The sequence below is a fragment of the Erythrolamprus reginae genome, chromosome 3 (genome assembly GCF_031021105.1).
Source record: "Erythrolamprus reginae isolate rEryReg1 chromosome 3, rEryReg1.hap1, whole genome shotgun sequence".
Taxonomy (NCBI): Eukaryota; Metazoa; Chordata; class Lepidosauria; order Squamata; family Dipsadidae; genus Erythrolamprus; species Erythrolamprus reginae.
Window position 1 is genome coordinate 132,757,636 of NC_091952.1, and position 22,561 is coordinate 132,780,196.

Genomic DNA, 22,561 nt, shown 5'->3' on the forward strand with positions numbered 1-22,561 from the left:
ACCAGTGGTGGTGCCATACTGCTCTCTTCTGTTTTTTACTATGATGGTTGCACCAATAAGGAACAGCTCCTTATCCAGGATATCACTCTGTTGCATCAGCCCCCACAAATCTTCCCAGAGCTTCCTCTTATCTCTTTCTACTGCTCTTCTCAATTGCTGTTGCTCATCTACACATGCTGTTGTGAAGGAAATCACTCATCCTTGGCTCCCTCCCATCCCTGCTGCAGTTATTCCTCTCAAAAAACTTTGGTCTGGAATAACTGTTTCTATTTATCCATAGAACTAATAATTCTGTTTGCAACACATCATACAGCATAGTAGGTACACTTCCCATCTCACTGACAGAATATCTCTGGGCAGAGTACAGTACAAAAAAAATAAAAAATAAAAACCATATAAATTTTATACCCCACTAGGAGGCAGTAACAATGTTTCAGTTCAGGCCCAGATCACCACAAATTATATTTTAATGTACTCAGAAGTGTCTTATCTTATCTCTATGTCTTATTAGCTAATATTATCTAATCACTGTATGTGGAACATTTATTCTATGCGCCATCAACACTTAAACTTTTCAATGAAGCAACCACTTGTGCCAATCCTGAAACCAGAATTCCTTCTTCTCAGATGAGACCATCCGCCCAACATCAATCCACCTTCAGATTTGATTTTATATCATACCTAGACAGGGCAGTTTTCTGCTTGATAATATTGAATAGTTCTACCATGTACAATATGCACTAGTGATCAGTTCTAAATCAAGTGTTGAAAATTGATAAAGAAAAGTAGTTGTTATTATTATTATTATTATTATTATTATTATTATTATTATTATTTATTAGATTTGCATGCCGCCCCTCTCCGAAGACTCACGGCAGCTCACAACAACAAAAACAGTACATATCCAATAATTAAAACAATTTAAAACCCCTAATATAAAAAACAATCATACATTTCATACAAACATACATAAAACGGAAACAACCCAGAGGAATCAATTTCCCCATGCCTGATGACAGAGGTGGGTTTTTAAAAGTTTACGAAAGGCAAGGAGGATGGAGGCAATCTTAATCTCCAGGGGGAGTTGATTCCAGAGGGTCGAGGCCACTACAGAGAAGGCTCTTCCCCTGGGTCCCACCAGACAACATTGTTTCATCAATGGGACCTGGAGAAGGCCAACTCTGTGGGACCTAATCGGTCGCTGGGATTCGTACGGCAGAAGACGGTCACAAAGATATTCTGGTCCGATGCCATGAAGGGCTTTATAGGTCATAACCAACAATTTGAATTGTGACTGGAAACTGATCGGCAACCAATGCAGACTGCGGAGTGTTGGTGTGACATGGGCATATCTGGGAAGGCCCATGATTGCTCTTGCAGCTGCATTCTGCACGATCTGAAGTTTCCGAACACTCTTCAAAGGTAGCCCCATGTAGAGAGCATTACAGTAGTCAAACCTCAAGGTGATGAGGGCATGAGTGACTGTGAGCAGTGACTCCCGGTCCAGGTAGGGCCGCAACTGGTGCACCAGGCGAATGTGGGCAAACGCCCCCCTCACCACAGCCGAAAGATGGTTCTCTAATGTTAGCTGTGGATCGAGGAGGATGCCCAAGTTGCGGACCCTCTCTGAGGGGGTCAGTAATTCCCCCCCCCCAGGGTAATGGACGGACAGATGAAATTGTCCTTGGGGGGCAAAGCCCACAACCACTCCGTCTTATCAGGGTTGAGTTTGAGTCTGTTGACACCCATCCAGACCCTAACAGCCTCCAGGCACCGGCACATCACTTCCACTGCTTCGCTGACTGGACATGGGGTAGAGATGTACAGCTGGGTATCATCAGCGTACTGATGATACCTCACCCCATGCCCCTGGATGATCTCACCCAGCGGTTTCATGTAGCTATTAAATAGTAGGGGGGAGAGGACCGATCCCTGAGGCAACCCACAAGGGAGAAACCTAGAGATCGACCTCTGACCCCCCACTAACACCGATTGCAACTGACTGGAGAGGTAGGAGGAGAAACACTGAAGGACAGTGCCTCCCACCCCTAACCCCTCCAGCCGGCACAGAAGGATATCATGGTTGATGGTATTGAAAGCTGCTGAGAGGTCAAGAAGTACCAGGACAGCGGATAAACCCCTGTCCCGGGCCCACCAGAGATCATCCATCAACACGACCAAAGACGTTTCCATACTGTAGCCAGGCCTGAAACCCAACTGTTGAGGGCCTAGATAATCAGCTTCTTCCAAGGACAGCTGGAGCGCCACCACCTTCTCAACAACCTTCCCCGTAAAGGGAAGGTTGGAGACTGGACGATAGTTGTTGAGAATGGCTGGGTTCAGGGAAGGGTTCTTGAGGAGGGGGTGCACAAGTGCCTCCTTGTAGGGAGCCGGGAAGGACCCCCTCCCCAGAGAAGCATTGACAATCTCCTGGACCCAGCTCTGTGTCACCTCCCTGCTGGCTGAAACCAGCCAGGAGGGACACGGATCCAGTAAACAGGTGGCGGAACTCACAGCTTCAATGGCCTTGTCCACTTCATCAGGCGTCACCAGATCAAACTCTTCCCAGACAGATGGAAAAGTATGGGCCCCAGTCACCTCGACTGACTCATTGTCAGTCAACTCTGTTATCCAATCGGAGTCGAGGTCCGCCCGGATCTGAGTGACTTTATCAGCGAAAAATGTGTTAAAATCCTCGGCACTGCTCTGCAAGGGCTTCCCAACTCCCCCCTGGTTAAAAGGGAGTGGGTCACCCTAAACAGAGCAGTCGGGCAAGATTCCGCTGATGCAATCAAGGCGGCATGATACATGCATCTTGCCGCCTTGAGCGCCACTTTGTAAGTCTTAATATGAGCTCTTACAAGTGTTCGATCAGATTCGGACTTACTCTTCCTCCATCGCTTCTCTAGACGTCTCTTCTGGCGTTTCAACTGCTGGAGCTCCTTGGTAAACCAAGGAGCTCTCCGGGGTCTAGTGCCACAGACAGGTCGCAACGGAGCAATTCGGTCAAGAGCCTCCATTGCAGCCCTATTCCAGGCCATGGCAAGAGACTCTGCCGAGCTGTGGATGAGTGAACCTGATAAAACCCCAAGCGCCCTCTGAAAGCCCTCTGGGTCCATCAGGCATCTGGGACGGAACCACCTAGTCTGTTCTGCCTCCCTGCGGGGGAGGATTGGAGCCAGGAAGTCAAGCCGCAGTAGAAAATAGTCTTGATGAGGATTTTTTAAACGCAAAAAAGAGTTTTTATTAAAATTTAGTTGAAAGATACTAAACTAATACAGTATTATTCACAGTATCCAAGATAATTGAGGAAGTTTTTTAAAAGAAAACTGCAGTCTCTACATCTGGGTCAAACTTTGGTTGTATAATTGAGAAGTGGTCTTGCAAGTAGTTGCCAGATCACTTCTCAATTATACAGCAGAAGCCCTCAGATCTAGATAGTCACATTTATGTGGTTGGGTGAGGAAATCAATTTCACAAATCATTTGCTAAAGAACAGAACCGGATTCTGGATTTAAATGTCTAAGGAGATTCTCAGTCATTCAGGTCATGGTTGTCCCAGTAGTGCTTTTTCAAGAGGCGCCTAGACTTTCTGGTTTTTCTTTGAAGACATTTTGCTTCTCGTCCCAAAAACTTCTTCAGCTCTTTGGGACTAACTCTAGATCTTGATATTGTTGGTGAATTACCATCCAATTGGCTCTCTGAGCTTCTGATATTGTATTATTAGCCAAGAAAGTGCAATCAATTAGAGCATCAAGAATAGATTTAATCACTTCTAAAGAAATCAAAAACCATCTAGGTCATTCTTGGCATCTTTGTTTGTACACATTATTAAACCCAAATTTCAATGGCTGGGGTACTGCCAAGATTGTGCTTAACTGTTAACAAAATGGAAGTGAATTTCATTTGAATTGTTCTATTAACATTTGAGTGAAAAACATGGCAACAAATCAATTACTGCCCTGGATGTGGTGTTTTGTTAATCTTAAATGTATTTTTGATTTAATATTTTGAAATTATTCTGGCAAAGAACAAGCGGGCTCCACAACTGACCACTACTTTTGACTTATTATATGAAAATTCTTGTTGGAAATTCTGATGCAAACCCAAAACTTATTTAAAGAAGAAATTCAAATTCAGACAAATGAGTTAAATGGCATCACTTCCTTGTTTAAAATTTTGATAAGCCAAATTATCACCCACTGAAACTGGCTTCTATGCATCTCTCAATATAAAGAAGCAATTTTGTTTATTTAATCTCTAACTCTTAACAGGTTGAAGAAGATTCTTAAACCCTTTCTTTGACTGCTGGAAAGAACATTTGCTATCAATTAAATATTCTAAAAATAAACACTTGCTTCTGCTATGAAACCAGCATGTTAAAATAGACTTCATTTGTCCATGGAACAAATTAAATGCTTCAAGTAACTTGGTACTATCCTCTAAGATGCAATGGACTTTAACTTGCATGCCACAAAGTGTTCAGTGGATTACAAGATTCTCCCCAATCCAGTTCTCCATATTAAAATGTGTCTTAAACAGTGTTTGGGACTTGAACAGTGTTTGATACAACAATGAATAAGAATTTTTTATCTTTTATAAAATTAAAATGTCATTCTTAATTTGGTTGATAAGTAACTCATTTTGGAAGCACACATTAGGAAAGAAATTGCACCACTATGGTTTCTCTTTATCTACTATAAGGACAATGACTAACAATCATGCTGAACTAGAGGTCACACTGAAGAACCTAAGTATAGATTGTCAGTCTCATCAGGAAGAATAATAAAATCAATCCATGTAGGCATACAAATCTATAACAAAAGGCCAGCTGGGTACTTAGATCTTCTCAGTATTCCAAAATAGCATAGGATTAAGATGATGTAATTCGCACTTTTCACTGTGCTGCAATTGGCAGTCTTCCAAAAAGAAGATACATGAAGATACCATATTCAGAGATTCAATTTGTCTATGTACTTCTAGGACAATCAAAACAATGATCTGTATATTACTTTATTGCCACTCAAAGAGAACAAGGGTCATGTTTGTCTGACCATCTATCTGTCAAATTTATATAGCTGCACATCTCACCAGAAGAGACTATAACTTCTGTAAGAATATATGGGTTACTTGCAGAACTATCTCTTCGGTTTGTTTCAACCCATCTCATGGATGCTCTGGGTGCCGTCGCTAAAGAGTGACAAGCTGGCAGAGCCTTTTCTATCATAGCACCCACCGTCTGGAATGTCATCCCTCCAAAGATCAGATGGGACGCATCTCTGTTGTCCTTTTGTAAGGCCTGAAGATAGGACTCTGTATGTCACCCTGGGATCCAAGTCTTGAATGGAGCCTCTTGTCTGGCTATGCTGAATCTTGGAGTTTGGCTCTGGGATCTTTTAACTGGTTTCTGTGGATTTTATATTTCTGTACATGTTTTTATTGTTTTTAACATTGCAGCCACCTTGAGTCATTTGCGTGAAATGGGCAGCCATATAAATCCAGAAAATACTTCATTTGGTATATATCACCTCCTCTGTAATAGAATAACCAGGTTGGCCTAACACTTTTATGTGACTTCTTTATCCAATTAACATGACAAAATCAACTTAAAGGAGCTAATTTTTTTCCAGCATAGTACATTTCATAAATTTTGGCCAGAAGGGTCACTAACTTTATAAATTGAAGTTCGTATACATGTATATTATTGTTTCTGATTTCTCCTTGGTGCATATGTTTCCTTTTGGTTTATATCCATGATCATAAATGAAATATTTTTAAAAAGTTTTAAATTTGACCAAAATAGTGCAGCAGACACTCTCACAGCCAATCTTACATAAGGAGTAAACTATATATACAAGCTTTTGAATAAAATGGATAGATGGCTATTTTTCTCAAGTTCACTTTGCAGCAAAAGATATATTTATAGTGCCCAATAATAATCAAGATATATATTTCATAATATTTCCTTTTAAATTAACAAAAAGTCTAGAAAATGTCTTTTTCATATGTACATGAACATGTCATGGAGATGTAGTTCGTTGTCAAAAGGAGCCAAGGAAGTAAAAGGAAAGCGAATGTCCTATCTTTGTATTATTAATATCTTGTGGAGAAGAGATTTGCTTAAAAATAATCCCAAACAGCTGTAGAATGCATATGTACATTTATTTTAAAAGTCTGGTAAGAAAACCTCATTTAAATAGTCAGTTGTACAAAGATCCTATGAAACTCCTGACTAACTGTGCTCCATGTTCATTAATACCATGTTTCTCGAAAATGACTTATTTCTTTTTGAACCCTGAAATAAGAGCTTGGTCTTATTGCCATGTACTCAAAAGCCCAATTGGGCTTATTATCAGGGGATGTCTTATTTTGAGGGAAAAGAGTATGTATGAGGCTGATCTTGAGTTTTGCCATCAAGACTTCCCATATTTATACATGGAAGTAGCAGACAATGGAAGGTGGTGGGAGAAAAGGAAAAAATGACTTTTTAAGAATAAATATCTATAACTGTGGAACATGATAAACATGGTTTTACCTTCCCAACATTTAAATGGCAGTTTCATTTTAAAATAACAAAGGAAACATTTATTAAATACTTGCAGAATGTTCTCATGTTTATTTAATATTAAATCCAAAACAATTTTTGCCTTAACCATGTCAATTTCTGCCACCCACATTCCCAATAATATAACCCTCAGTCTGAAATGACTACACCTCACTGCTAGCCTAAACTAGGTTTATGCCATGAGAAGAAGGATAATGTTGAATCTTTTTTTTTTAAAGATTTTTATCTCGCCTTCTATCCAACTCAATGTAGTAAACATACCAATAGGCCCTAAGGACCTCCTATTTTCCCTATGACAGTTAACCTGTGAGGTAAGTTGGGCTGAGAGTATGACTGGCCCAAGGTCGTCCAACTGGTTTTCTTGCCTAAGGCAGGAATACAACTCAAGGTTTGTTTGTTTCTTTGTTTGTTTATTTTGTCAAACAATTATAGGGTGGCAATTTGTACAAATAAAACATTAGATAAGTAATGATAAAAAGTAACAAAAGAAGACAATAGGACAGGGACGGTAGGCACAGTGGTGCGCTTATGCACACCCCTTACAGACCTCTTAGGAAGGAGGAGAGGTCAATTGTAGATAGTCTAAGGTTAAAAGTTTTGGGGTTAGGAGTAGAAACCACAGAATCAGGTAGTGCATTCCAGGCGTTGATTACTCTGTTGCTGAAGTCGTATTTTTTGCAGTCAAGTTTGGAGCGGTTGACATTTAGTTTAAATCGATTTCGTGCTCGTGTGTTGTTGCTGTTGAAGGTGAAGTAGTCATTAACAGATAGGACATTTTGGTATATGATTTTATGAACTATAATCAAGTTGGAACAGAAATGACAGAGTTGTAAGTTGTCTAAACCAGCATTTCCCAACCGGTGTGCCGCGGCACACTAGTGTGCCGCGAGACACGGCCAGGTGTGCCGCGACAGCTCCAGCTGGGCGGGGCGCTGCCGGTGCCTCCGACCTCCCGGCTCCTGCCAGATGCCGCGGTTTCTGGCGCTCTCCTGCTGGGCCCCAAAGAAGGAAGGCAGGAAGAAGGAGAGCTTCATTCTTCGTGCCTTTTTCCCGCCTTTCCTGGCGTCGGCGGCAAGTGTCCTTTGGGGCCCGGCGGGAGGGCACTGGCAGCGGAAACAGGCTGCCGGCTGCAGCGTCCCCGGGCACCGTTCCCTGTAGGCTGCGCATGCCAACGCACCCCAAAATGCCCCCCCACGCACCCTTTTCCAGGGGCGCGCAGGGAGCCGCGGCCACCCGCCCACCTGCCCGATTTCCCTCCGCGCGGCTGGGGACGCGGATCCACCGCCCTCGCCAGCCCGATCTCCCTCCACCCGGGTGGGGAGGTGGATTCGCCGCCCCCGCCAGCCCGATTTCCCTCCAGTGGCTGATCTCCCTCCGTGGGGGGGGGCGACGAACTGACGACCGGGGGCTGTCCGTCCGTGTTGGGTGGTGCAGGGCAGGGACAGGCAGCCCCAGGGGAGAACAAGGGAGGGAGAGAAAGGAAAGAGAGAGAAAGGGAGGGAGAGAAAATTGAATGAAGGAGGGAGAGAAAGAAAGAGTAAGAAGTAGAAAGGATAGAGAAAAAGGAAGAGAAAGGGAGGGGGAGAAAGGAAAGAGGGAGGAAGGGGGGAGAGAAAGAAGATATGAAGGAGGGAGAAAAAGAAAGAGAGATAGAAAGGAAAGAGGGAGAGAAAGGAATGGGAGAGAAAGGGAGGGAGAGAAAATTGAATGAAGGAGGGAGAGAAAGAAAGAGTAAGAAGTAGAAAGGATAGAGAAAAAGGAAGAGAAAGGGAGGGGGAGAAAGGAAAGAGGGAGGAAGGGGGGAGAGAAAGAAGATATGAAGGAGGGAGAAAAAGAAAGAGAGATAGAAAGGAAAGAGGGAGAGAAAGGAATGAGAGAGAAAGGGAGGGAGACAAAGGGAATGAAAGAGGGAGAAGGGGTGAGAGATAGAAAGGATAGACAGAAAGGGAGAGAAAGGAAAGAGAGAAAGGGAGGGAGAGGAAGGAAAGAGAGGTGAGAGAGGAAGGAGGAGACAGAAAGAGAGGAAGGAAGAGAGAAAGAAGGAGGGATGGAGAGAGAAAGGAAGGAAGAGAGAGAAAGAGGGAGGGAGAGAGAAATAGAGCGAAAGGGAGGAAGAGAGATTTTTTTTTTGTCCAAACTTTTTTTAGGCCCCCCCCCCCCCAATGTTCCCCAGGATTTTGAAAATATGAAAAATGTGCCGCGGCTCCAAAAAGGTTGGGAAACACTGGTCTAAACCAAGAATTTCAAGTCTGGAAGAGGGGTGAAGGACTCTTCTTGTGAAATATTTCTGGATTCTCTCAATTGTGTTGATGTCAAATATGCAATGTGGGTTCCATACAGGCGAGCTGTATTCTAGGATTGGTCTGACAAATGTTTTGTAAGCTCTTGTTAGCAGTTCAAAATTACCAGAGAAGAAGCTGCGAAGGATTAGGTTAGCAACTCTTAAAGCCTTTTTGGCAATGCTGTTGCAGTGGGCTCTAGGACTTAGGTCTTCTAATTCAGGGGTCCCCAACCACCGGGCCGTGGAGTCAGCAGCTGCCGGCCCTCATGCCGCCACTCCCTCCCTCCAGCGCTTAGCTCCCGCTGGGCAAGAGGGCTTGGGAGGCAGGTTCTGCCGGCCACAGGACGATGGCGGGAAAGAGGGGCGGGGAGGACCAGCACCCCCATGCTTAATCCCGCCCACAACCACGCCCCTTTCCGCCCCCACTGGGCCATAGAAAAATTGTCTTGCTGAAACTGGTCCCTGGTGGAAAAAACATTGGGGACCACTGTTCTAATTCATAGGCCAACATTCTAACCACTACAAGTAATTGTCTCTGTATCTGTCACAAATATATAATAGTACCAAAGTCAACTGATAAGCCTCAAGAGATATACTTACCCAGGTGGCTGAGAGCATCTTTGTCCCAAGGCCAGGTGCCAGCACCAGCCAACTCTTCTTGCACGGAGCTGGCAAAATAGATATTGACAAAGTATGTGCTGTTCAGCTGAAGGGCCTCCTTAAGTTCCTTCATGCTCATATAGGCCCTGCAGAGTCAGTAGAGGAAAGAGGTAAAAGTTAATAACTAAAAAGATAAATCCCAATAAAATTTAGTTCAATTTAAATTGAACATGTTCATGAGTGGGACACATGTGCTGCATACAAGTTGATCTATATTTAAACTTCAGCATTTAAAGGGAATTCAAGCAAAAGTTACAGGCTGGAAAAATCTATTCTTCAATTTGGGAAGAGCTGGGGCCAATCAGAACAAACAGTGGATTGATACGTCTTTACATTACAGTTTAGGTGTTTTTTAGATCCATGTGGTTCTATGGTTCAGAGAATTATCTCTTCTTAATGCAGACCCAGGGGCATCCAAACAATCCCTTGATTCAGCAGTGGCTTGAAATAAAATATCATGCACAATGCAGCATTACAGCAAAGGACAAAAATGTTGCAACAGGAGTAGGATCCGACTATTTGTGCTAAAGTCTGGCCACAAGCTCTTCCCTTCTGATTTTGAATTGCCAAGCAGTGTTTCATTTCTCTGGTGGACCCAATTTGGACTGAGATCCATCATTTAGAGAGTTATCTTTATCTTCTGTAGGGGGACTTTTCTCCCCATCACCTGAAAGATCCACAACAAACCTTTCTCTCTGTTTCTTTCATTTCATTACAAATCACTCTTAAGACTTTTTAAATGATGAGACTATAAAAGCAAAAATAAAAATATAAATCGAACAACTAGATGATGAAAAGCAACATATTCCAGGTATAAGCAATAAATACAACATTGATCTGCAATCTTTTCACTTCATTTTAGACAACAACAATCAAGGCCCATAATATGTGCATCTATCAAAAATTTCCTTAAAAGTTTTGGTTTTTACATACATATACCTACCCAGCTTGTTCGTTCAGTATGATTTTACCAAATGAGGTTAAAACATACAAGTTTGCCATTGCTTCTGTTATATAAAGGGAGAAACAGGGACTCTCTAAAGTAGAGCCCAATCAATTGTTTCCAAATTTTCCCAGCACATTTTCACCAATTTCCAGCTCTTTTTCTTTTTTATCTTGTCAATGCACTCAAAAGATCAAGTTAAGCCATCAATGGAAGAAGATTCATTTCCAAAAGCTTTTGGAGTTTGTTTTGATATTTTCTTACTCCCAATTAAGCATGGCTGGCTGCCTTAACGGCCAGCGGAGAATTGTGTCGGGGCCAGGATGAATCCGCCAATTGGCAGCCGTGATCTCGCAGGGGACCGCGAGATCACAGTTGCCGGGCTTCGCGTGTTCTGCCCGGCCCGTTGGTGCCAGGGGGCGTGCCGATTGTGCCCTATAAATAGGGCTGCGACAGAGGCATTTTTCCTTCGCCCCCCGGCTCCTGAAGAAGCAGACACCCGCTCACCCTCCCTAACTTGCAGTGTGCCTTGAAGGGATCACCCACGGGGGCTGAATAAGAATTTTTTGCAGTCTCAGCATTTTAGCGGCGAACGTTTTTTCACCTATTCCACACTGGAGAGGGAGGATGGTCTGGTTAGAGGATGTAGCACATTTAGTCTCAATTTGATCATTGGCTTCCCTTTGGTCACTGGGGTTGGCAGGTTAGGAGCGGAAATTGGGCAGTGGTAGCAACTGCGTGTTCTCCTTTGGGCATCTTTAAAGATGATTGGCAGCCTCTCGCCAGGAGCTCATGGTGTCCACATCGGCCTGGGTGATTGGAGAAGGGCTGCCTTTTGGACTCACCTATCCCAATAACTGGAAGGGGACAGGATGGTGAGCTCTCTCACATGCCTGGGCGTGGCCAGGATCCAGGTGAAGGCGTGGTACCTTCACCTTGTTCAGCAATGAGCTACGCCCATAGTTGCCCAGGAAATTTATTTGTGAATTATTTCCACCCAAAAAATTTTAATGGCCTCTGCAGGTCCTGGTTATTTGATGATAATCATTTAAAGTTCATTTAACTTTAATAAAGTGACCCATTTTAAATCCAGCTCTTGGTGTCCGTGTTCTTATTCTGCCTCCGGTACAAATAATAATAAAATAAAATAAAATCCAGAGCTTTTCAATGAAAGCTTTTCCTCTGTTTTATATCTCTTCTTTTCAACTTGAGAATTTAAAATTTCTATCGCTGTTAAAAACAAACACTACTCATTTCCTATTCTAGCATCAGGTTTCAGCTTCTGTGCAACCACAGGTTTGCAACCCACAAGAGAAATAGCAAAAGTGAGAAAAGGAAAATGTGATCAGAATGAACTGAAACAAACTTGAGCAAATAAAAAATAATGCAAACCCTTCTGATAAACAACAGCAGTAATACCCTTGACAGTGGAGGGAGGGGAATCATAACCTGCTTTTTGTTAACTACGGCAGGTCAACAGAGCTGCTTTTAATCTTCCTACTAGCTGTGTTTCAGCCAGATTGATGTAGGGATTAAGGCATCAGACTAGAAACTGGGAGGAGACTGCGAGGTCTAGTCCCATTTTAGGCACGAAGCCAGCTCAGTGACCTTGGAAGCCAGTCTTCCTCTCCCAGCTCTAGGAAGCATGGGCAAATCACATCTGAAAAACTTTACCAAGAAACTTCTAGGGACTAGTCCAAGCATTGCCAGAAGTCAAACACTAACTCAAATACATGTCTGGGCATGTACCATATGTTTGTGTGCACGTGCACACAGACACATTAACTTTATTAAGTCAGTCCCTTCACATATAAATTTCAACATAGGAGTGAAGAGCCCTTTACTCTCTAAGACTCTTGAGTCCTGCAGAAGAGTCTACATGCAGAGCTTAAGGTATAAAATCTCACAGGTGCCAGGATACACACAGGCTTTCACATTATGTTGCAGACAAAAGTTGTATCATGAACAACTAGCTCCTCATCAACTACTCAGCCTAATATAGAGAACAAAAAAGCTGCTTTTTGCTGTTTTCAACTAGAGATTTCTTCACAAACATTTTATGTGAATAGGGTTACAATTAGAGGGATTTGAATGCCCACAATACTTCTCATCCCCTCCTCTTTTTCCTCTTCTTTGCCCGTATTACTAGGTCACTTTAAAAAAAAAAGTTTTGCTTCCTGAAAAGCTTTTGGTGATTGTGATAGATTTCTTCAAATGGAACACAAATATAATTTCAGAATGACTATATCATGTAGGAATCTTGAGAAATATGAAATTAACTTTTAATGACTATAATGTATTTAATTGAATAATGTTTCTGGCATGCTGTATGAGTTTAACAGGGCCCAAAATGTTGATTGTTGTTTGTACTCAATGTCTGCTGCATCTTGCTGCAGTCTCCAGCAATAATCAGCCAGCACTGATGAATTCCACTTGTCCTGATACTGTTTTTTCCATTGTAGCTGTATCCTGGTGAAACCTTTCACCATGTTCATCTTTTACTGCATCTAGATTTTTGGGAAAGAAGTCCAAGTGTAAATGCAAAAAACAATTCTTCAGTGGTGTTTATGCTGTAAGAGGTTTATCAGCCAACTGAATGTAGTTTGGTACTCTGTTGTTGCCAAGAATATTCTCAACAATATCCTTAAATGATTTGCAGGTGATTTTCTCTGGCCAAGCTAACAGATCTTTAAACTACTTGTCTTTAACAATGTACAGCATCTGATCTTATGCCTTCTTGAATCTTGGAATCAGTTCATCTTGGAAATTTGTTTCAAATAAGAAAAACCTTCACCTGCCTTGTCCATTATTTGCACAAAATTGTTCATCAATCCAAGTTTTATGTGAAGTGGAAGCCAAAATATCTTGAGTCAATAAGTAGTTCACATGCCATGTTTTCTGGTTCTAGAACCAAATTCTTTCAAAGTGACCATTTCATTTTAATGTAATTAAATAATTACATAATTCACATATGTAACAATGCTATAGGTTTCCAGCCCCAAATCCATAAGATATACCTATAATGCAGTGGTGGGCTACTAGCCGTAACACTAAATTGCGCTCACCACCATGGTAAGTGCTTGCGGGGCCAGCACGATTTTGCTTCTGTACCTGTGGAGGTAGCAAAATTGTGCATGGAGCTGCATGGAGCTGCAGGTGTGCCCATGTTTCGGCATGCACGGAAGCAAAAAACCTCACCAAAACACAGGCGCACCTGCAGCTCTGCATGATTTTGCTACCCCCACAGGTACAGAAGCAAAATCGCGCTCGGTCCTCAAGCACTTAAGAGCCGCTGTGGCGAGCACAATTTAGTGTTCTGGCTAGTAGCTCACCGCTGCTATAATGGCTTCATGTAGACCTACTGACCACACAAAGTCCTAATAAACAGAGGAACTCTATTTATACTGATACTGACATTTCCTGAACTCAGCTGAAAATGTTACCTAGCCAAACAAAACATCTGGAAACCAACCCACAAGAGAACAAGCCTCCACCCTCATACACCTAAACACTTTCAGGAAGCAAAATCTTTGTTTCAGATAGAAACTATGGAGCAGTTATCAAGGGGATATATGTGAATGGAGCAAATGCAGTGTCAAAATACTTTTGGCTTGTCCATTTACAGTTTGACCTCAAGATCTCATAGGTCAAAAGAATATAGTACAAGAACTATGCAAATAATGATGAATGCATAACCATTGCTGAATAATAAATGAGTGTATAATAATTTCATTTCATCCATTATGGAACTCACTCTCAGAATAGCAAACGTTCAGTCATTTTATGCACAATGACAAGTCTTGGTTTTCTAGACTCTCAACAAACATTTGCTAGGTTCTAAGTCCTTCAAGTTCACAGTCTAACATTTTTATGTATCAGAAATAGAAATCTTGTCAGATAAAATTAAATAAAATATACCTAATGCATAGACTAATACAGAATAGAAAGCATTAATTTTAAAAAATCAAAAGGATCCAATCTCTGTAATCTATCATTTTGTCAATTTCAATATGTTGCAGACCTGATGAAAACCACTATTACTCAATTATTTATTTATTTGTTTGTTTGTTTGTTTGTTTGTTTGTTTAGTTATTTTATTTTATTATTTATTTGATTTTTTAATGCTGCACTTCTACTTAGACTCAGGGCGTCTTACAACATGTTAGCAATAGCACTTTTTAACAGAGCCAACATATTGCCCCCACAATCCGGGTCCTCATTTTATCCACCTCGGAAGGATGGAAGGCTGAGTCAACCTTGAGCTGGTGATGAGATTTGAACCATTGACCTGCAGATCTAGCAGTCAGCTTTAGTGGCCTGCAGTACTGCACTCTACCTGCTGTACCACCTCGGCTCTTAACCTATTATTTATTTATTTATTTATTTTGTCCAATACACAATACATATTGAAGAGGATAGACATGAAGTATAATATATAAAGAAAATATATAAAAGTAGAGGAGAAGATATATGAAAGGAAGAAAAGATATATGATATATGAGATAAGGATTAACCTTTCTTTTGGAATTTTTTTTTTAAATAGGCATACTTGCTTACCACAAAGTTAATGTTACGGTTTGGCTCTGAATTAAATTGTGGAATTGGGTGTGGTCTCTCATCAGGGTGAACTTAACAATCCTGGTGATGAAAACTTATAAAATGGGATCAGGCAGGAATTTCAGCTCAATTCTTTGCTCACTCATTAACCTATTTTTGGTGAAATAATGATAAAATGGAGAATGACAAGACATACTGATCTCAACCTCAGGGATGAGTGAGTTGCCTTCTAACCCAAGAATCTTCCCCATGTCTAAAACAGTATATAATAAGATGGAGCTCAAAGCATTTTTATTGCTATAGAAAAGTTACCCCTTCTTTACAGAGGAATGGAAGACAAGCAAAACAAAAGAAATGTCTTATTGTCTGTCTTATTCTTACTCAGTAGTTGTTAACTCCTACATGTTCTGAATAAAATTAATAAAATGAGTGTTGACTCATCTGATAATCTCTTTCTCGTAGTGGGAAGAGGCAGCAGTCAGGATGGGTTGTACTTACTTGTCAGAGGCGTGTCCGAGTCAGAAGAGTATAAAAGTACTGGAACCGCCCATTGGCCCCAGTTTTTCTGGTGAAACTGAATGGTGACTCGGTGTGGACAGCACAAACTAAGGCTAATGAAGCCTGAACCCTTAACGTGAACTATTCACAAAAATACTATGACAACCCAACAACTGGCAGGAAAAAGGATCAAGCTAGAAAGGAGGAAGGAAGGCCACAAGTGTTAATGTTAAAAGAATCAGGGAGGGATCTGACTGCTGCCTCCTCCCACTACGAGAAAGAGCGTATGAGGTGAGTCAATGCTCATTCTTCATAAAGAGGGAGGAGTCAGCAGTCAGGATGGGACATACAAGAGCTTCTGTCCCGAGGGTGGGGATTAGGCGGTATGTTCCAGTACTCTCTGTAGGACTCTGCCTCCGCTGAAGCAAATCTATCGATTCAGTAATGGAGGATAAATTGTGTAGGAGAGGTTCATGCGGCCACTCTGCATTACTCTTCCAATGAGCATTGAGTGGACCAGGCAGCTGACGTAGCCGCACTATGAGTAGAGTGGGCTGTGATGCCTAGGGGGCGTTGAATACCTTCAACATCATAGGCATTGGCAATGGTACCGCATATCCATCGGCCAATAGTAGTAGGGGTGACCTTGAGGCCCAGAGTGCGAGGTTGAAAGCTAACCAGGAGAGCTTCAGTGCGCCTGATTGCCTGGGTCCGCCTGATGTAGATGCGGTGGGTCCGTCTGACGTCGAAAGTGTGTGCCACCTGTGCTCATATGGGTGGAAGGGTCGGGAGCAGGAGGTCGGCAGGATAATGTCTTGACCTCTATGAAAGGTGGAATCGACCTTGGGAATGAAGGCCAGGTCGAGGCACAAGACCACCTTGTCCTGATGGAAGCAGCACAGGTCATCTCTCACTGATAATGCTGCTAGCTCAGAGATTCTCCAGCCGATGTGATGGTGATCAAAAAGGCTGTCTTGAGAGATAAGTAGCGTAGGGATGTATTTTGTAGAGGCTCCTAGGGAGGCCCTGTCAAAGAATGCAGGACCCTGGGGAGATCCCATGTGGGGAAGTGGTGTATCACCGGAGGATGGACATTGGCGATGCCTTTGAGGAATCTAGAGACCAAGGGGATCTGTGCCAGGGATGACCAGTGTTCGCAGGCTATGACCGAAGAGAGAGCCACGGTTTGTCAGCAAATGGTGTTTGGGGAGAGGCCTTTGTCCAGACCTGATATGTTCAGTAGAAGCTTTGTGAGCTTTTTGAATGTAATCTATTACATCATTGTCGTAGTCCTGGCTCCTCAGGATGCTCCGTTCAAAAGCCAGGCGATCAAGCAGCACCATCCCGGATCCGGGTGGCGCAGGGGCCCCTGGGATAGTAGTTGAGGGGAAATTGAGGGGAAATTGGTAGATGCAAAGGATGGATATACAACTGGAAAATAACCAAATTAGTTTCTTTTAAAGAAAACCAAATCAAGATGTTTTATAGATGGCATCTTCCACCAAATAAGATTTCAAAGATGTTTCCAAGTGCTTCACCTATTTGTTGGAAATGTAAAAAAAGAAATTGGCACTTATTTTCATGCATGGTGGATATGCCCAAAATCCAAGATTTATTGGAACAAGGTAGAAAAATGGTTAAAGGAGATTACAAATAAGGAAATTAGGAAGACCCCAGAATTTTTCTTATCAGGTATTACTGATATCAAATATAAAAAAGAAATATATTATTTAATAATTCATATATTAGTAGCAGCAAGAATTACATTTGCACAAAAATGGAAAGAAAGGGAAATTCCAAAAGATGAAGAGGTCTTTAGGAAGATTATGGAATGTGCAGAATTGGATATGATGACGAGACGGTTAAATAACCAAGTGGAAACAGAATTTTATAAAACTTGGGAGAAAGTTTATAATTGGTGGGATGCAAAAAAGGATCATTAAAGATATTTAAATAAAGTATGGAATAGTTAAATTTACTAGGTTGAGTATATTATATACTGATACTTGATAGACAAGCTTATTTTTACTAATTGATTTTAATTATTTTAACTATAATTACATAATGACTAGAAAGTATTCGAATGTTTAGATTTTTATGTTATTATTGTATACATAGAGATATTTCATTGACAAATTTACCTTTCTGTATTGATCTAAACTAGAATTAGTCTTTTTTTTCTGTATTAAGAAGACTTCTATACTTATTTATTTATTTATTTATTTATTTATTTATTATTTAGATTTGTATGCCGCCCCTCTCTGCTTAGGATGCTCCGTTCAAAAGCCAGGCGATCAAGCAGCACCATCCCGGATCCGGGTGGCGCAGGGGCCCCTGGGATAGTAGTTGAGGGGAAATTGAGGGGCAATTGTAGCTCCTTTACATGTTAAATGTTGTTTGTTTTGTTTTGTCTTACGTTTTAAAAAATTAATAAATTTAAAAAAAAAAAAAGAAAAAGATATTTTCCCCTTTAAATCATTGCTTTGGCTGTTGGTATTGGAATTCCTAAGTCAAGGTGTTGGAGGTAATACTGACAAGAGCAGTGCAAGATACAATTAGGCATGAACAAAGAGCCAGAATGCTTGAATTCCTCTGCAATACAACATAAATTAGATTGGATGGTCCCCAAACATTTACAGTCATATCACTGGAAGAAACTAGCTATTTTTTTTTTGTCTGAGTTGGGTAACAGAGCCCTTAGAAGGAAAGTTAGATGCGGACCTCAAATGTAAAGAATTGGGGTGAGTGGATCTGTCACGTTTGAAATAATTCATACCATGGTTTTATGAGCAAGCTAGCTGTGAAAGAAGTTTATTTTCTCTACATTTCCATTCACATTATAATTTACAAATTTTTATGTTTTTTGATCATTGCTGCCTCAGTACCTTATTTGCCCTTCTATATGCCAATCCTTTGATCACGAACAACAAATGAACTAAATATTAATCAAATGCTTGGATTTTGAACTAACTTTATTAAGTATTACCTAATTCCTATCCACCTGCCAATAAAATTAAACAGATAACAGCTTCCAGGCCATCCTCTTATTGTTGTTCTTGTGAGCTCTTCAAATATAGAAACATTCAAGCCAGTATATGGCACCATCATGGGCATGAGTCAGAGGAGGCTGGCTTGGTGCAGAACCACCATCTGGCTGTTGGCAGTACGGAGATCAGGAAAGTGTCATCTGAAATAAGCCAACAGCCTGTAAATCAGGGCACACAAAGAAATATAAAAGAGGAAAGAATGCAATCAAGGGGAATGAAATTTGGGAAGCAGAACAAAAACGATGGATTAATAGCTGCTACTACTATTGATCAATGTTTGCAACATGTCTCAAACCAAGCACGGAGGACCAGTTCCTTAACCAATACAACACTCTGCTTTTTCTCCTGGAGGATCAGAAAGCCCTTGTATTAAGTGCATATGCCCAGAGTCAGTCCTAGGAAAGGCCCTTTTCACTAACTCATTTATGAGTGTGCTGATGGCAAAAAAAAAATCTAGGCAGCACAGGAACAGAATTTGGGGATGCAGCCTCTAAATAAATAAATGTATAACTTCACCCTGAAATGAATTTGGCTATCATCGTCATTTCTGGAGGTGCCACAGGATTTATTTATGCCAGCAGGCCTGGGAACCCTTTAGGGCAGTGGTGGCAAACCTATGGCATGGGTGCCACAGGTGGCACGCAAAGCCATATCTGCTGGCACGTGAACTGTTGCCCTAGCTCAGCTCCAACGTGCATGTGTGTGTCAGCCAGCTGATTTTTGGCTCAACCAAAGGAGGACATTTTTGGCTTCCAGAGAGCCTTTGGGGGAATGGGGGAGGGTGTTTTTACCCTCCCCCTGCTCCAGGACAGTCTTTGGAGCCTGGGGAGAGCCAAAAAGAGCCTGCTGGACACACCGGAAGTTGAGAAACAGTCCGTTTCCGGCCTCCAGAGCAACTCTGGGGGTCAAGGGAAGCTGTTTTCGCCCTTCCCCCAGAGTTGGGTGTGGGCAGTCACACATGGGTGTGGGCAGTCACACATGTGCAATAGCATGCACGCATATTCTTTCGGCACTCAAATAAAAAAAGGTTCACCATCATTGCTGTTGGGACAGGTGAACTAGTCAGGTAGCTCACTATTTTTAACATCCCTTCATAGGATACTATTTATTTATTTTTTCATAAGTTTATATAGATAAATAAATCTTCATATTTGACTTTGAATAAATTAAGAAAAGGACTGATGACCACAACCTTAATTTACCAAAGATCTCCAGTTTTCTTCCTCCCTTTGGATAACTTTCAAAAGACAGATTTTCCAATGATTTCAGAAAGGCTATATGTAAGGCAGGGACGGGTTCCTCTCATCTGCATACTAGTGCATTGTACGTGCACCCTGATAATTTGGGCACTCGCGTGCATACGCCCTGGCACAATTTTGCTTGCGCACATGTGCAGGAAGCAAAAAAAGCACTGAAATCTTGTGAGGGGCAATTTCAGCAATTTTTTGCTTCTGCGCATGTGAAGCAAAAAATCATCAAAATCTCATGCACGCGAGCATCCCCTCATGAGAGTTTGCTTCTGTGCATGCGCAGGAAGCAAAAAAAGGCCAAAAAACCCTCAAAAAAGATGGTGCCATATGACGAACTGGCAAACATGGCACCAGAGTTGTGCACAAATTATATAACCGGTGGGCCGCGACCAGAACAGTGCACTGATTTAAGGGAGAACAACAACCAACCTCCCTCTGGCTGCTCCCTTAAAACAGCAGTCTTGGTGGACTCTGTAGCTCAGTGTTGGTTCACACCACTAACCATAACCATTTGGTACCCACACAGGATGGGGGAGTGCATTATGGAAGTCCCAAAACTAGTTGAGATTTTTTCCTCGCTCAAGAAAACTATTACAAGCAGCAATGTATAGTGCACAGACACCAATTAACTTACTGATAGAAATATTCTGAGCACTGAATTGTTGCTTCTGAAATGCCTGAAAGTCCTCCTTTTTTCACATATTGGTATATAGAACCAGTGGTTGATTAAGACACACATCTAATAAGGCCCACAGAGAGCCATGCTTGGATTAAGGAGACATAAATTCAACTATTGGAAACAACCAAACTCAGACAACACCAAAGACCACTCATTCAACTATCTATATAATCAAAAAGTGAAGTGACTTATATTCACTGCTTGCCTCATATAACCCTTCTAAATTGTAGGTATTTTTATTTTAAAATACAATCAGAATAACATCCACAACAACTGCCCTGATTTTACATGGATGATATAAATTGTGCATAAGAAAAAAATTCTCAATTCGCAACATATAACAGGATACTGTTTTCCTCAGGGATAAATCTAGCTCTTTCTGCTCTATTACTCTGTCTCCTTGAGGTTTGTTTTTGTTTTTGTTATTTTGGTTTTTTTTAATGTTAGCTGCTAGACAGAATCAATCACATAAGCAGTAATCCTTTGCAAATGGAACTTAATAGATTTTTGAAAAAGCAAAATATTGACCGACTAGAGCTTAATGGCTCAGGAGCCGCATGAGTCTGGCGTGCAGATTCGCCAGCAGACAGTTTAAAAGCGCACACAAATCGAAAAGGGTAGTAAAATTCCTTTTAAGTGGCAGTCTCTGAAAAACACAGCAAGAATTTCCAGCATTAGAGTCCTTGCTATTTACATTATAACCTTACAAACTTGTCTGAGTGAGATCCTGAATGGATAACTGGCAGAGAGTCAGCTTTCACCATAGCTAAATAGAATGACATCACCCAAAAGCCAAGTAATCTTTAGATGCCCTGCAAAGTTTAGAAGTTTAGATTTAAAAAGCTGGTCATGAGACATCTCCTGGTTGAAGCCATCCCACTTTCAGATAAAGACCACGTGGAGGGTGTGCACAAAATGAAAAATAGGTGTTGTTTCAAGTTTAGGAAAAAGCCTCCAACTTCAATTCCCATATAGAATAAAACTTAATTTTTCTCAAGTGTTCCAGCCATAAGAAAAGATAAGAAGCTAGAACCATGATGGTGAACCTGTGGCACACGTGGCACAAAGAGCCATATCTGCCGGCATGCAAGCCATTGCTCTAGCTCAGCTCCAGCATGCATGTGCGTGCCAGCCAGCTGATTTACGGCTTGCCCGGAGGCTCTGAGAGGACATATTTGTCCTCTGGAGAGCCTCCGGGGACAGGGGAGGGGGTTTTCATAGTCCCTAGACTCCAAGAAAGCCTCTGGAGCCTAGGGAAGGGGAAAAATGGGCCTACTGGGCCCACCGGAAGTTGGGAAAAGGGGGAGTGGGGGAAGTGTCATGCGTGTACGGGGGTGGGGCACAGTTGCATGCATAAGTGCAGGGTGTGGGGCACATAGGGGGCATTGAATTATGGGTGTGGTGTGGGCATGTGCACCCATGCTTTCGGCACCCAAGGAAAAAAAGGTTTTTCATTACTGACCAAGAGCAAGCCAAGCTTTCTCATTTTTCAAACCAAGGCCATAAAAGTAAATTAGGTGGTAGTTCATAATAATTACAAACCTCACCTAATGTTACTTTTTGTAATAACATTGAAAACAAATACTGCCCCCACTCTAACAAACATCTTTTTCAGTACAGTATATCTGTAGCCTTCCAAGGAGATATAATCCAGCAAACAGCAACTATGTATTTTGGTCGTAGGAGTAAATGCAACAATAACAAAAATTAACAATTACAAGACAAAATATCAATTATGGCACTAAGAACAGACAATTACTGTTCAATGAGCTTCTGTTTTATCTCCAGCTCAGAACAAAATTTCTGCAACATGAGTTTTTCCAAGCTCAAAAAAACTCAAAATAACTGCTTGCAGACTTCTGGTGAAGATGTAAGAATTTGAAATTCCATGGAGAAATAGTTTGTCTGCAACTGATTATTCAAATGATCATCTGTGTATTTACCCTGAAAGAATTTGGGTTTATGAATTCTACGAAGTTATCTAGCTGATAACCGAACTAAACTGTCCCCATCTATCAGTATCATCCCCTCAAGCTCAGCTGTTCCTACCACCTCATTGCATGATTACTGGTTAAATATGT

The 22,561-nt window shown here is 41.6% G+C and overlaps 1 protein-coding gene across 1 annotated transcript in view; it reads right to left on the reverse strand.

Moving 5' to 3' along the window:
* PAPPA2 (pappalysin 2) overlaps window positions 1-22,561 on the reverse strand; it is a 178,167-nt gene that overhangs the window by 126,256 nt on the left and 29,350 nt on the right. Inside the window, exon 3 of the mRNA XM_070746692.1 lies at window positions 9,447-9,592. Coding sequence (XP_070602793.1) covers window positions 9,447-9,592 — 146 coding nt within the window. The remainder of the gene's footprint in view (window positions 1-9,446; window positions 9,593-22,561) is intronic.